This window comes from Meleagris gallopavo, chromosome 16 (assembly GCF_905368555.1).
Source record: "Meleagris gallopavo chromosome 16, MGAL_WU_HG_1.1, whole genome shotgun sequence".
Classification (NCBI taxonomy): domain Eukaryota; kingdom Metazoa; phylum Chordata; class Aves; order Galliformes; family Phasianidae; genus Meleagris; species Meleagris gallopavo.
The window spans coordinates 8,084,408-8,099,958 of NC_139419.1; the positions used below are offsets into that span (position 1 = coordinate 8,084,408).

The window sequence follows — 15,551 nt, forward strand, 5'->3', positions numbered from 1 at the left end:
TTTCATAATTCTCGTAATTTTTTTTTGGTTCTTTGACACTTTATGCCACTTCAACCAGGGAATTAGCCTACAAGGAGCGAGACCCCTCATCTTGGCCCATTAGCTTGAATGTCTTTGTTCCTGCAAGCAGCCTGGTCAGCCGCTGTCTGCTATTCCTTGGAATGCACGGGATGTGTTCAGCACAGTGACTTGCCTTTATTAATGCACTCAGCCCCCCGGGTAAACCCGTGCTAATTCATGGCAGTCCTGCTTCCCTTTGGGAGAAATTATTCTGAAAATAGAATAACAAATAGAAACCTGTGTCAGACAGTCCCCAAACGTGTGGGCATACAGTCCGGCATGTTTTCAAGCACAGATTGATTTTCCAACTCCTTTTTCTTATTACATTGGTCTCAAATAATTCATTTCCATAACACTGCAGTTCTGCGGTTGCTCCTCGTGTTCATGGTTCAGCAGTAAACAAAACATTGTTCCCTGTAGACTTGAAAATGAAGCAAACATACTCATTCTACAGCAAAGAGCAATGCAATTGTATTTCTTCCTAATTAACTATACCCCTGTAGAAAAATTCACGGGATAATAACATAGAAGGTAATTGGTCATTTTGCCTTTATGTACAGTTAGCTGTTTTTCAGCAGCGCCGCGTTTATTTGGAGAAGCCGATAGCACAGATTGGTTGTAGTTCCCCTTTGCGTTCCGGTGGTCCCCCAGTGGTTTGCAAAGAGTTAATGAGCAGTGCAGAATTTCGTGCCGTGGGGCACTGTAATGTGCACAGTTTTGTCTTAGGACAGCAAAAGGTGTAAATGATGTTTAAAAGCAATCTGTTGTTCTTTCCCCTGTATCCGAACATATAACTAATGAATCATTTATTAAACCCCTCTGCGTTATTTATGAGCAGAGCAGAAGTACAAACAAGTGACCTCTAGGTCCTGTTTTGTTTGAGAAAGTAGCTTCATTATTTGTAGAGGTAGTGCCCATAACAAAACACAGATGAGCGTTTAATGTCCGGCTTCGCTTTCCCTCAGGTTCATTAGAAAACAGGGACTGGACCGGCTGTTCCTGGAGTGCGACACGCACATGTGGCGCCTGGGGGACAGGAAGATCCCCGAGGGCATCGCGGTGGATGGAGGGTCGGACTGGTTTCTCCTCAACAGGAAGTTTGTGGAGTATGTCACTTTTTCCAACGATGACCTCGTAACAAAGATGAAGAGGTTTTATTCTTACACGTTGCTGCCTGCCGAGGTGAGTTCAGAGAGGTGCTTCTCTGTTTTCTAAAGGGCAGCTTCGTCCATGTCTCACAGATCACACACAAAGTGTGAGGATTTTTCTGATGTCAGTGGGCTTGGGATCGTCCTGCGGTGAGCAGTGAGAATTCTACTCTCACTGAGTAAGTCTGTTAGCGTCAGATCTACTTGTGCAGTTCGTTTGTGGGACATCTTTGCCAGGAGTGGCTTTGTTTTATACTTTTGAACCTATTAATCTGTCACTGAACAACCAGAAATCCAGCCGGGTGTGCAGATTGTTTCTCCACAACGCTTCTGAGGGCTGTTGGAGCTGGCCTATTGTCTTCCTAAGTAGCTTTGCTCACTATTACCCATTCCTTCTGTGTAAAGACAAAAAGTCTACAAACAAAGGTTTATTGTTCCATTCAAAACTCCGCTAGAAGGCATGGTTGCAGACCGGCTCTGTCACTCATGGATGGCTCTGGCTACAAGTGCTGCAGGTCAGGGACGCACACCAGGCTGGGCTCTGCATGGCACTGTGTCAGGCATCAAACGGTGTCCCCAGGCAGAGCTGAGCCCAGCAGGCAGTGCTGTGCAGACCTGGCAGCAGCATTGCGCAGGGCTGTGCTCCCAGGGTGTGCAACATGCAGCCATCCTAGCAGCACCTTACGGTTCTCTTTAAGAGTCCACCTTCAGCCACTTACGACTTTCCTCCTTGCCCCTGAACACTGTGAGGGATTGATGAGTCTGATCTTGCAAATTTAGGCTTGTTAGCTTGCAGTGGAACGCCATGATTGTCATCTTATGATAGGAGTTTATTATTCCACACACATGTTGAATAATTCTGCTTTAATCCCGTTTCTGTTAAAAATCACCTCTTCTCTCAACTCTGATAACCTTTTCATCCATTATCTCAGAGAAATTTCTGTATCATTATGAAAGGACACAGGGCAATGGGTAATTGGGTAAGGTTTTTTTTTCTTCCTCCCGCTTGAATGAGAATGGATGCCTTTATGGGTTTAACTAAACAGTTCAAGCATAAAATCCATATTCACTGGGCTGTCATTTAACATTAAAAGGGTAAGGGGATTATTTGGGGGGCCAGCCATGCTAGTGTCGTGCTGATTATTTATAGATCTTGCTGATTTTAAAGAGAAGTTGCTACTCCTAAAATTGTCTCTTACAGAGCTAAATTTGATCATATTCCACAGTTTCTATCTACGAGGTTTTCTTTGCAAGATACGTGACTGGCTTCTTAAAATCACCCTGCCTTCACTGACCTGTTAACCTGCTATATCAGTCCCCATTACACATGATTTATGTAATTGCTGATATTATGGAGATATAATTAGGATAGCCCAATAGGAGTTCCTTGCTGCCTTGAGTCAGCAGATAAAGACTTATGATTTCAGATGTAATTGCAGAAGGCAGAACGTCCTTCTGATGCCTGGGGTGAGCTGAGTATTTCAGTGCAAGCCCATTCAACCAGCAGTGCATTTAGGAGTGTTGGAGGTGCACAGACCCACCCAAGAACTGAGACTTCTTTTTACTCCATAGTAACCAAGTTGGTGGTTAAGGTTTGAGAATTGTTTTAGGGAACAATTTGAGATTTATCATGCGTGTACTCATGTGTTCTGTCTGTTTTTCAGTCTTTCTTTCACACTGTTCTGGAAAATAGCTTGTACTGCGACTCCATGGTGGACAACAATCTGCGCATCACAAACTGGAACCGTAAACTTGGTTGCAAGTGTCAGTACAAGCACATTGTTGACTGGTGTGGCTGTTCGCCCAATGACTTCAAACCAGCAGACTTCCACAGATTCCAGGTAACTGAACCATTCTCTTTTCTGATACCCACAAAGGGTAGGTATACCAAGCAAGGTGGAGAAAGGTGTGAGGATGCAATTATCTTCAGTCTAGGAGAAGGAGAAATGTGGCTTTCTGTATTTTAGCCTTTGAGACTAATTGCTGTGCAGCAGGGCCCCAGGGTTGCTCTTCAGACTGTATGGCATTGGTGGACCTGTTGTGCTAGAAATGAGGGAAGCTTTATACCCATCACACTGTACCACTTGGGCTGATTTACTTTTTCAAGTTCCAGCTCAAGTGCCTTCATGATTTCATGAAAGTCAGGGCTTAATGTTGTTAAGTGTTCCTCATCTTCAGAATAAAGCTGAAAAATTGACTAGAATTGCTTGCATAGCACAAGGCAAATCAGTTTTCATTATTGTATTCTTTAACACAATTATATTTCTGTTTGCCTCGTGGTTTTGGAAGCCAGAGTTAGGAACTTCTGGTCACGCAGGCTTGGCAGGACTGCCTCAAAAAGTTTAATTGGTTCCTTTGTGATACAGTATCCTCAAGGCAGACATGAGAGCAAATCTTTGTGCTCAGGGGAGCACTCACTCTCAAGACTGTATCTGGCCTGTGTATCTTCTGTGAAGAATGAACAAGTACTTGTTTCAAGATCACCAGATTTGCAGTTCCATCCCTCCGGCTCTCAAGGCTCCTTGCATAAAGCATGTTTGTTCAGGCTTTGTGTGGGATAGGGAATGAGTTACCCTACAGCACAAAAATGACTGCTCCAAAAGAGAGACTTTTCTTTACTGTGCTGTGCTGCCTACCAGACATGGTTGAAGTCAGAGACGCAGGCGGTCAAAAAGGAGCAAATGAGATGTTATCTAGGAGGGGCTCTGCTGTCCCAGACTCTAATCCCAGGAAAGTCTCCAGCAAAGAACAAATGGGAAGCCTTAAAATGATCCTGCAAATTTGCAGAGGTGGATCTGCTCCAGGCTGGGAAAACAACCCACAGCAACTATCAGGTAAACTGAGCTGTGAGGGAATGTTCAGCATTAGAATAGACATTAAAGGCCCCCTATGACACTGTGCCTGATGAGAGCCCCTCGGATGAACACGCCATGCCAGAAGTCTCACTTGCGGTTTCCACAGAGACACAAAGCAAGCTGCAGAGGAGGAGATCAGAGAGCCCACAGCATGTGCTGTCTGAGAGTGAAAACGAACATCCTCAAAAGAATTTTCAACCATCTCAGGCACTTTTGAACTCCTTGGCACGTCAGAACGCATGTCTGAATATGAGCAAGGCAAAACAAAGGATTTTTAAAAGCTTTTAAAAGTTGAGTAGCATATGCAGTAGTATGCCTGCAATTGTGTCAAGTGCAGAGCAGAGGATGTCTGTGAGACCGCTGACATGGAGGTGTAGGGTGCCTTCCCCAGTCCCTCCTGCATGTGGAGAGCTTTCAGAGCAAGGCAGTGGGAGGTGGCTCCAGGCACAAAATGCTTGGCACAGCAGAGAAAAAGTACTGTTGTCATCTGTGCCATTTATATTTGTGCACAGATTATATTTGTTCTAAATTCTCCTGGTTCCTGTCAATGTGCTTGGGCATAATACAGCTGTTGTCTCACATTCTTGGTATCCAGATGTGTGCATTGCTTCCCTAGTAGCTAGCCATGAGACCTGGCTGATGCTGCTGTCTGGTCTAGAGAGTTCGTTCCGAGCAGGCCAAAGCAGTGTTCAAGCACCAACATAAATAAAAAGTGCCTTCTAAAGACTGTGGGTTTTTTCTGAAAACATACAAAGAATGGACAGCAGGGAAGGAACCCAAACTGTGCAGTAATTCTGATGTCTTTGTGGGCTATGAGGATTACTGCTTTAGAAACCAGACTTGAAAGAAACTTGTGTCTGGTTCAGTTTTAGATGAATCAGGTGACAGCACAGGTGTCATTATTTTGCCCTAAGTGCCCATTTTGCTTGTGTTTACAGCAATAAACCAAGCAGGACCAGGGTGTGGGGTAGGAACTGGCACACAGTAATCCCCACACATCATTTAAATGTTAGGATTCTTTGTGACATATTTTTGACTCATGCCTACCAGCAGTGACAGAGTATGGCTCAAGGGAAGAGGCCAGCTGTTGTTACCAGTGCAGGTAAATGAGTCCATTCTGTCTGTAGGGAATAGTCCAAGCTGTACAGATGCAGACTTCATCACTCCACTTGCCTCAGGACCAGAGAATGGGCCCTGCCCTGTTTTATTCACTAGCGAAAAGTGTCCTAATAGCCTGCTGCAGCTTTGTTTTCTCTAAGACTGCGTTCACACGTTGCATTAGCCATTGTGTCTGTTACCTGTGAGAGTATTTGCCTGCAGAGTAGTCTGTAAAGTGATTGAGGAATTGTGGCTGAGTTTTAAAAGCACAGCTTACCGTGTTGACTTCTAGGGTTATCCCAGCCATTATTTCAAAATAACTGACCCACTTGACTACTTAATTGGATGAGTGAAATGATGGAGTTGTGCATTATTTGTTCTGTCTGTCCCCAAACAAAAGGGATAAAATGCACCATAAGAGATAGATAGGAAAATAATTTAATTTCTGATATTTTATTTGGCCATTTGTCACACTCAATATTTTTCTTTTCCAAAAATGCTTTTCACACCAATAAACAATTTACAGTGCTCAAAAATCCCATGTCTAAGAAACAAAGGATGCTTTTCTATCAGAAGAGTAGCAGTGCAAGATGTGATTTTCCTTAAACTGCTCAGTTTCTTTTAATTTGATTTTTTTTTCAATATCCTACATATTAGTAACAGCCATAATGCCTCATTTGCCTTCTTTTTAATTCTCTAAAATGATTTAGCATTTTCACCTCGTTTGAATGCAGTGCTGCCTGAAAATTCAGGAAGATGTGGTTGTTTGTAATGACAGCATGCTGAGTAGAGCTACAGACTGTAATCACCCTGTTCCTTTGAGGTTTCATGCAATGGTAGAACATTCTCTTAACACCTCAGCATAATCTCCACCAAGTCAAGACGGCCCAGTGGTGGAGGACCTCCCAGGGAGGCCAAATAATGGGAACCTCCGCTGTGCTTCCCCTTCGGTCTGATCTGATCCTGTGCCTTTACTGGTCATTGAATTTGTTCCTGATGGCAAAGAAATGTGTTTTGAATGGGTGATGCTGAGTCCAGGGCAGAGCACTCCTGTAGCGCTGGCTGCCTCAGGGGGACCTCGGGCCGATGTTTCTCACATCCAGGCCAGAACCATCTGCATTTTTGTTGAGTTATTGCATAGCTTTTAACTGAACCTTAACCACTGGTGCCATTCAAGCCACCTTTATCTGCGGGGAAGTTCTGCTCACGTCCTCAGTTTGTCTCTTTTCCTTTCACCTCACCGCAGCAGACTGCCAGGCCAACTTTCTTCGCCCGCAAATTTGAAGCTGTGGTGAACCAGGAGATAATCGGCCAGTTGGACTATTACCTGTACGGCAACTACCCGCCCGGCACCCCTGGCCTCCGCTCCTACTGGGAGAACGTGTACGACGAGCCCGACGGCGTGCACAGCCTCAGCGACGTGGCGCTCACCATGTACCACGCCTTCGTCCGCCTGGGCCTGCGCAGAGCCGAGAGCTCCTTTCACTCCACCGGGGACAACAGCTGCAGGTCAGTTGGGCTCTTGGTCGTTTCTGAGTGTTTCTGAAGACTGAAGGAGGTTCTGCTGGGATGTGTTGGCAGGGAGTTTGTAGCCAGAATGGAGCCAGGTGACTGCAAGTGTACAGCTGTGATTTCCAGGAGTATTTATGCCTGTAACAAAGTGTTGGTTGTTCAGAGTTGACGTTAGGTGACCTATTTGCTGCACTTATAAAGGAGCTCCTCTGCAGCCTGATGAGGACTGACAGGATCCAGTCGGGCACCGCTGCCCCTGCTGCTGCATTTTTCTTTATTAATTTCAGCGAGTGTATTACACCCACAGCTCCTAAAGCCTCTGTGTGATGGCAGCAGAGGTCATGCTCACCTCTATTATGCTTACCAAAGCACAGGACAGGATTTCAGAATTAATGTAAACCAGGCAGGTTAATGGTCTTTGCTTGTTTGTTCCCCTGGGCACATACACGGAGCACAGAGAAGTGCTTGCTTGAGCAGGATTTGCTTGCTTGCTGCAGCCATCCATGCCAAAAATGTTGCAACAAGTGGGATCCATTAACGTCAAATAAATAAAACGTGTGTATATATAAATATATACATATATATAGCAAATAAAAGCCATATTCTAAATTCCTTTTTTGTGTATAAGCCTAGCAAATAGGAATTCAGTATAAAAATGTTTTGAAGGGAGAATTCCAAGAGTCAGACTTGCATAGTGAGGGTTTACTTCGTGGTGGATGCTTGCTGCCTGCACACACATCTGAAGCTGCTTAGCTGAGAGGCTTCATCTTTTTAAGTCTTACTATACAGCAGTCTCATAATTCCTCTCTCAAAGTGTATTTTTGGGACCCTGCCTTTTGTAATCTTAATAGAAAACATATACAGGATGAGCTAGGAAGCATTTGAGAGAGTCCTTGTAGTTTGACAGATGGAGCGGGCCTTTCTTGTGTTTTTGAATGCACTGTGACTTTCTCAGTTATGAAAGTGCTGAGCAGTGTCCCATTTAGAAAGATGTGGCAATGGTTCCTGGTTCCTATTACAGCTTTGCCATTAAAGGTTAGCAGTACAGAGCAGTAAGAGATCAATAACAATTAGTTATAAATAATCACTAGTAGCGTAACTTCCTTATATGAAATAAAGGCAGACTGAAAGAAGTCCTGGGGTCATTTGTCCTGAAGAGTGAAGCCAGCAGAGAGGATGGGAGCTATGTATAGCCAGTACTGAAATAATGCAACAATTACTTCCGTGCTTATTCCTTTTGCTGGTGTTCCAATGATAATTTATATCAGTAATCAGTATCATTTCTGGGGAGCTTTTCATTGCACAGGAACTCAAGGTGCTTTTCAAGCTTGCTTCAGATTATAAATAGGGAAGTCACGTCATCCACTGCTGATTGCAGCTGTCCTCGGGATAAAGCCTGGCTGCCTTACAGTGGGCTGCAGCCCCACAGACAGCTCAAGAAGGAATTGCAAGCAGTGATAGGGACTGGGGACTTTGTTTCTACCTTAGCCCCTCCAAGTGTCCGTGTCTGGTTTAAATCACAGCAAAGTGAATAATCTTCAGGTTACGGTTCACATCTCTTCTCTATGGATATTCTGTTGTCTTTCTGCATGTATGCATTTATGAACTTCCTCCTCCTCCTCTCGTGATTCTGCATGTCTCTAAAGCAGTGACAGCAGGCATGCATTAGGGCTGAGCACCTCGACAGTATTCCCAGTGCCATCAGGGCTATTAGCAGCAGAAAGTTAGCTGATAGCAGTCATCAGAGCAGCTCATTTCACACTGCTGGAGGCGCTGCACATTTAGAGCCAGTCCCATGCTGCTGCCCACAGCTGCCTGGGAGACATCTGTAAGAAACTGCCTTGCACGCTGTTCTAACAAGGGGCAGCCTCAGAAAGATGTGCCTCGTGCAAACTGCTCAGCTACCGAATTAGATTGCAGATCAGCATCTTCAGTGGGAACAGCGTTAATGTGCGCTTGAGATTTAATTTATTTCTCACCATCTCTAGATGTTTTTACTCACTGCTGCCAAGAGACAATTTACTCAGACTATTTCAAGGGTATTGTAAATATTTGCTGCTGCACATATGAAACAGGAGGCCTTAGTGCTCAGCACAGAAGTCAGATTGTTGCTGGTATTGGCTGCATAGCTGTGCTGTGTTTTCACTAGGTCTGTCACTGCTGGCCCTGTTTGTAGCCCGTCTTGTTATGTTTATTTCTTGGGCTCTAGAGACTTCCTGCTGGCTGCTGCTGGATTAGGGTAATGGAACGTCATTCTTGGTTAGCTCTCTTACCGCTAGCGTGAGGAGCCAATCCTCGCTGACTTGAATGGGGAGGCTTTTGAGACTGTTTGGCTTTGAATGTGTTGCAAACACACCTGATTGACAGTTAATGTCACTGCTGTGAAGTAGCAGATGACTTGATTTTGGAGCTGTGAGCATATTTTTAGTTATTAATTCATCTGTGTGTGCGCTCATGCATCATTTCAAATCTTACTGGGACTACAGCAGACAATTGACCATAGACTTTAATAATCTGAATCAATGACTACATTGTCTCTAAAATCCAAACTGTAGCAGAAAGTTTCCAAGTCTCCGAAGTAGCGGTTTTGTTTGACTTTTTTTCTGTTTCTTGTTAGTTGTGAGTAAAAAAAACTGTGGCAGGAGATCGTTTCAAATCTGTAAAGAACATCAAGGGGATTTCTTAAAATATGGGGACCGGATCCCAGCTCCCATCGCCGTTGCACAGCCCTACCAAGTGCTGCCCTTAGGAGTGCATGGGGAGCAGATCTGTGTGCAGAACAGCCTGGGGCATGGGCTCACCCTCATCCAGTCTCGCAGCACCCTCTGCTGTCCCCAACCTGCTTTTGTCCCACGGTCAGGTAGCATAGGGACTAACCCTGCTGAGGGCAGAAAGAAAGGAGAGCATCCAGTGTAGGGCAGTAAGCACATTTCTTGAACATCGTTTTTCCTCTGTTTATCATTTATCCATTTAATCTGATATCTCTGGGTGACACATTTTACCCAGAAGAGGTAGAAAGGGAGGGGTGCTGGCTAGCATGGCACAGAGAGGTATCTCCTAAAGAGCTTATGGCTGCGGATAGCTTCTAAATGAGTATATATTCCTGCTGACATTTTCTGTGTTTCAGGGTAATCAGAACAGCCTAAGAATGTTTGATAATGAGTCATGAATGCATTTGAAATCTCTTAATGTACAGCGGTGAATCTTCTAGTTGAAATGGATGCTTCTTAAGCCATTAGCTCCAAGTAAATGGAGATTTCATGTCTCTCTTGTGTAACTGATGAGTGTGTGCATGTGCTGTTTTGCAGATACTATCCCATGGGCCACCCAGTTTCTGTCCACCTTTACTTCCTTGCTGACCGTTTCCAAGGTTTCCTCATCAGACACCACGCCACCAACCTGGCTGTCAGTAAACTAGAGACTTTGGAAACATGGGTGATGCCAAAGAAAGTATTCAAGATCGCAAGTCCGCCCAGTGATTTTGGAAGATTGCAGTTCTCAGAGGTGAGTATTCATAGCCACTCATTCACACTGTTACGAGCCACGGAAGAGATTATGTACTAGTTCAGCAGCCTTTGGAAACTGCATTTCCGTGTAATTTGTAGCTGAGAGTAGCTCTGTAGTGCAGTGCAGTTTCTTTATCAAAGGCAGTATTGTTTGCCAGCCCAGATCCATGGTTAACTCTCACTTATGTTACTCTCAGTGTCCCCTCATTCCCTCTGACAAACTGAAGGCATTCACTGTGGTAAAAGGGGCTCAGAAACTTAAAAAGTTCTGTGACTGCGATTGTTGTGACTGCTGCGAGAGAGACGTGGGAGCTGAAAAATGCAGATGTGAGCAAGGATGTGGTAAACGTTCCTCTCAAGAATATGCTGAAAACAAACCATGAAATTAGTGATAGTCAGGCACCAGTACCACATTTGAGTAGAATATTGATGTTGTAACATGAAAGAGAAAATCATCACAGTAGTGGCTGAGATTTCTCACAAATCCTGTTATTTGTTGTAGGAATTTGTCTCGGTATCTGACATATAGTGTAAAAAGTGTACCCTAGAATATTTCAGGAAAGTTGACCACTAATAGAACCTGACATCTGTGTTCTGTTTTAAAGATACAACTGTCTGAGCAGTTAATTTTGTGATTTTTCTTGTTAAGCCACAAATTTCAATTAAGGCACAAAATTGATTGAACAAATGCATTCCAGTCATTATGGCCAAGTCCATAAATTACCATCTTCTTGGGCAATTAAGAAATGCCTGAGTTGGATTCAGTGTTTTGGTGTGCGTGGCAAATCCATGACATTAATGTGCCATTAAAGAGATGGATGGAAGGTGTGTTTCGTTTATCAATGTGTCTGATGGTAGACTTGCCATTTCATGCAGTGATAAATGAACATACAAGCTTTAATGCTTGTGATTTGTAGGAGTACTTCTGCTGTTTATTTGGTATTTTTTATCTCACTTTCAGCTTGATGCCTTCTCTGAGTCCTTCTTTCAAAAGCAACAGGGCTGGCAGCAGGAATCTTTTTCTAACTGCATGATAGAAACAAGCGCATTCACTCAGTATTTGAGAACTAGAATAAACATATTTAGTAAGAATACATCTAACTTCATCTCAGTTGTAGGGAGGGAGCACTCGTGGGACCAGAATTTACTCTCTGGCCACGCGCCAGATGCGCTCTGGCTCCAGTGCATTAGCACCAAGCCTTTTTTCCCCCAAACCAGCCCTGCAGCAACCGTAAGCCCACAGATATCCTGGAGCAGCGATGCTCAGTGTTGGTGTCCCCTGCTGGGGAAGCAGCAGTGTGTCAGTGGCCCCCTTGCTGCATTGTGCCCAACACACAGGAAGAGTGTGACCTTGCAGGGAGGATGCCTGAACTCTGCTGCACTGATGAGCCCGTCTTCATAGCCATAGCTGGGCTACAGGTAGACATGGAGGGATCTGCTGCTGCAGTGACCTGTGTCAGTGCAAAGCATGGGAAGGATTTGGTCACTGGGGAGCTTTTTTTAGGCTGAGGAAACCTTTTCTTCTACTTGAAATCTGGGAAAAGAGTTTTGGTGGCTGGTTACATCTCTTCCTTGTTTTTTCTCACCTAAACTCTTGGATTGTCCTCTTTTCAGAAATGATTTATGTTCTAAAAGACCAGGAGGCACAAAGTCAAACATTTAATTGTTTCTTAAATGTTTGTCTTATTTCTGCCCTCCGTTGGCCAGCAGGCATCTCTGCCTCTGAGCCAAATGATTCTCTCAGTTATCCTGGTATAAATCCAGCATTAACCTCTTCAGTTTCAGTGTGGCTGCAAAGTCTGTCATCTGCTACAGCTATTAAAATGCCACCTCTTTGTTGAAGTCCAGCTAATGTAAAGCAAATTTAGCAATTCAGCTCAGGTGAGGACATCGATGATTGCAGGTTAACCACCAAAACAGAAATTTATGATTTGGGCTCACTGGGACATAAATCTGTGTGGGTTTTCTTTTTCTTTCCAAATTTCATCCCATAATTTGGCAGAAACTTGAAACTGAATGGAGTCTTTTAAATAGGAGTTTTGTCCCCAGCTTACACCAGTGGGACCTGCTGGGAAGAGCACAGACTTGCTGTGTGTGCAGGCTCCTGGGTGCCTTTGTGTCACTGAGACACAACCAGAATGGCAGCACAGACAGGTTCTCTCTGGGCAGGATCAGCCCTTCCTGCCCTCTGCTCCTTGGCTTTGCTTCTCAGACTTTGCATCCATGTATCACCATACACTGTGTGAACGACCAGTGGGGTTAATAATAGTGTTCCAGTTGCATTGGGTTCCTGTACTCAGTCTTTGGCTGAGAAAATAAAATAACCTTACAGGAAATCCAAGAAAGAAGATTTCCAAGTGTTTCCTCCTTTTTTCTTGGAAACTCCCACATCTCCTAAAATTGGCTTGTACATAATACATATAATATATATCCAATTAGTCCAGATCAATGATAACTTTTACGTGGAAGGCAGAAGATTGATTTGCTGTAGAGTACTAAAAGTCTCAGCTCAGAGTGTATCAGTGGAACACTAAGTTCATTTCTAGTCTTGTTAAGACTTGTGATTCATCACAGAGAATAAAATAAACTAGGTGGCAGGCAATTAGTGCGCATTGTGTGAACCTAATGGTCCTGTTTGTGGTGAGCAATGAGACAGAAGCCCATAATCAAGGCATAATTTATCTTGGGAAAATTTTATCTGGGGACTGAACAGAGATAGAATAGGGAGTTATAAGCCAGTGAGTGAGTTCCAGCTTTCCAAACATCCACCATGCACAGTGCCTGCTCCTGAAGCTCAAAATAATGGTGATTAAAATAATGATATGGAAAATGTTGGTTTCCGTGCCACATCTTTTCATATGTTATCAGTTCTTCATTACTGTTTGATTCCAGCCTGTACTTTCTGTATTCCATTTGAAAGTGAAAGTCTGCTTCAAATGTTTTAAGGGGCTGTGAAAAATATTACAGGACTGTGGTAGCTTCTGACCTGTAAAATCAGACATCTCAGTAGTGGGAATTCAGCCATGTCAAGTTCAAGGGAGAAGCTACAAGTCTCTCAATAGTGCTTTAAGTAAAACTCTTTTTAAAACATGGAGCTTCTAAAACTAGCTTATCCTGTAAGCTGTGCAGCACAGAAAGCATGTCCTCCAGCTGGCAGCTGGTAATAAAGGGCAGATCCTGTAACAGATGTGTTTAGCTACATGCTTTCCCTTCTCCAGCATCCTGTGGCCATCGGTGAGATGGCACTGGGTGCTTCTACCACATCTTTCACCCTCTGCTTTCCATTGTGGGCTTTGTCTGCATGGCAGGATTACAGCCCCACACTGGTTCCCATCCTGGGACTGGAACTGCGGTGGGTGATGGGTTGGTTTGGGTGGAGTCTTTTCAAACAGAAGGCAGTGGCCTTTGGGTGAGGTATGTCTCATGATGGGAGGACCCTCTCCAAGAGGTAAGTTGGCATTACTTCCTGAATGCTGTTTTAGTTTGTATTTCTCTGGTATCTCCAGGAAATCCTTGGATAGTAAGATCTCTGAATGATGTTATTCCCATTCTCATATGGTCAGCACTGCTTTAGAGGGACTTCACCCATAGACTGAAACACAACCTCCAGTTTGTCCAGGCCTGGACCGTTAACTGCTCTGAACATTGCTGGGTTTGGGAAGGAAGCCTTTAACGTGTTTAATTCTTGAGGATAAAGCCTACTTTCCTGAAGGAGCAGTTCAGTAAGAAATACCAGGAAATACTGCAGAAGCAGCTGTTCCTTACAGGGTTTTCTTTGCCCCGGAGGGTGCATGTTTGCTTCAGGTGTTGTGGTTTCATTATTTCCAGTCTCTTGAGAGGTAGGTGTGATATCACCATACCCAGTGAGGGTCAGTGGAGTAGGTAGTGAGATCTGGCCAGGAAATTTTCTTTCTCAGCTTATTTCCATACATATTCAGTTGGCTTTGTCAGGAGAGTTGGCTCTGACAGCTCCTCAAGGCAGTCACTGCTGGGGTCTGATATCTGGGCTGCACTGTCAAGCTTGATTAGCTGGTGTGCGAGGTGAAATACCTTGGAAATACCAGACACTGCTGGGCTGATGGCAGAGCACTAGAAGGCTCATTTTGTCTCTTATTCTGCTGTGTCATAGTCCTGTAGAGTAATTCATATGAAGAAGGATGAGTTTAGGATTTTAGGATTTTATTCTACTGGCCTTGTAGCTTTTTGCTAGTAGTCCTCCTGTAATTTGTCTGCCAAACACAGGGACTTATTTAAGTTGGTCTCAGGACCAGACAGTTTCCAAAATACAAAATAGATAGTAAACATCAGGTAGTTGTTAAGTTTTCCAGATTTGAGGGATTTCAACATTAAACTGGGATCACTTATTTTTATCAATTAAGATGAAATCTAGAAGAAAAATCTTTGAAGCAAATCAGCTACGATCATTTGTTACATTTTCAGGAAAGCAGGTTCTGCCCATGACCCGTGTGAGGTGGTTAATATGAGGGACAGGACAGCATTGGGAAAATCTTAAATATCTACATTTACTGAAAGAGAGGATCCTGTCTGCATGTGCATGGGACTCCAGAGCCCATCTGAGAGAACCCCGTGGTTTCTGTGTAGGGAACAGATCGACTCATAGGTCGTCACTGCTGTTTGTTTGGAGATTAAAGCCAATGAGCACCAGGAGGGCTACTAAGGTTGTAGTTCCAGGTTGGTGAAGATATCTGTATGTCTCTCCAAGGAATGGCATCAGATATCTGCTTGCAAAAAAGAGCCAGGGGCTTCTTCTGTTCTTCCCTTCCCACGAGGTCACTCAAATCTTTTTTGATACTGATTGCTTTTGATTTGAGGTCATGAGAGCAGGACCTTATGGGACAAGGAAGACAGACACTTCAACCAACAGCTAATATGAGACATTCAGTACTGTGATCCACTCTGTTGCCTTTTTGAGAATGGATAGAATGGTTTGTTAACAGTCAGCCCCGTAAGTACACGCTGTGTAAGCAGCTCTGAAAGTAATGCCACCTGTTTATTTGCATGGAAATTATAATAGATATAAAGAACATAATAGCACTGTTTAATAGAGCAAATTCTCAACTACAAAAAGCACAGTCACCACCATTAGTTGTGCATTTTCACCAGTGATGAACAAGAGCTCCATGCCACGCTCATATTAAAATCTGCACCAGCAGAGATGACACACTGTCTTATAGCTGCTTTGATGGCATTGTTGCTGAAACGCATTACCCACTGCCTCAGCTGTGCTCACAGCCACTGTTTGGTCTCCATCAATGGTCACAAAGTGTCCATGAATGTCAGTCGGCGCCGTTTTTTTCTGCATGGAGAAATTCAATTCCACCCCTTTTCTTCATCCACCCTTCCATGTCAGA

At 44.0% G+C, this 15,551-nt stretch overlaps 1 protein-coding gene across 2 annotated transcripts in view; it reads left to right on the forward strand.

The window, feature by feature from the left end:
* XYLT1 (xylosyltransferase 1) overlaps positions 1-15,551 on the forward strand; it is a 152,837-nt gene that overhangs the window by 121,028 nt on the left and 16,258 nt on the right. Inside the window, exons 6-9 of one of the 2 annotated variants that reach the window (XM_085237164.1) lie at positions 1,026-1,242; positions 2,873-3,049; positions 6,411-6,670; positions 9,982-10,177. In XM_085237164.1, coding sequence (XP_085093290.1) covers positions 1,026-1,242; positions 2,873-3,049; positions 6,411-6,670; positions 9,982-10,177 — 850 coding nt within the window. Of the gene's footprint in view, positions 1-1,025; positions 1,243-2,872; positions 3,050-6,407; positions 6,671-9,981; positions 10,178-15,551 lie in introns of both variants that reach the window. The other variant, XM_085237163.1, reaches the window with a different exon arrangement.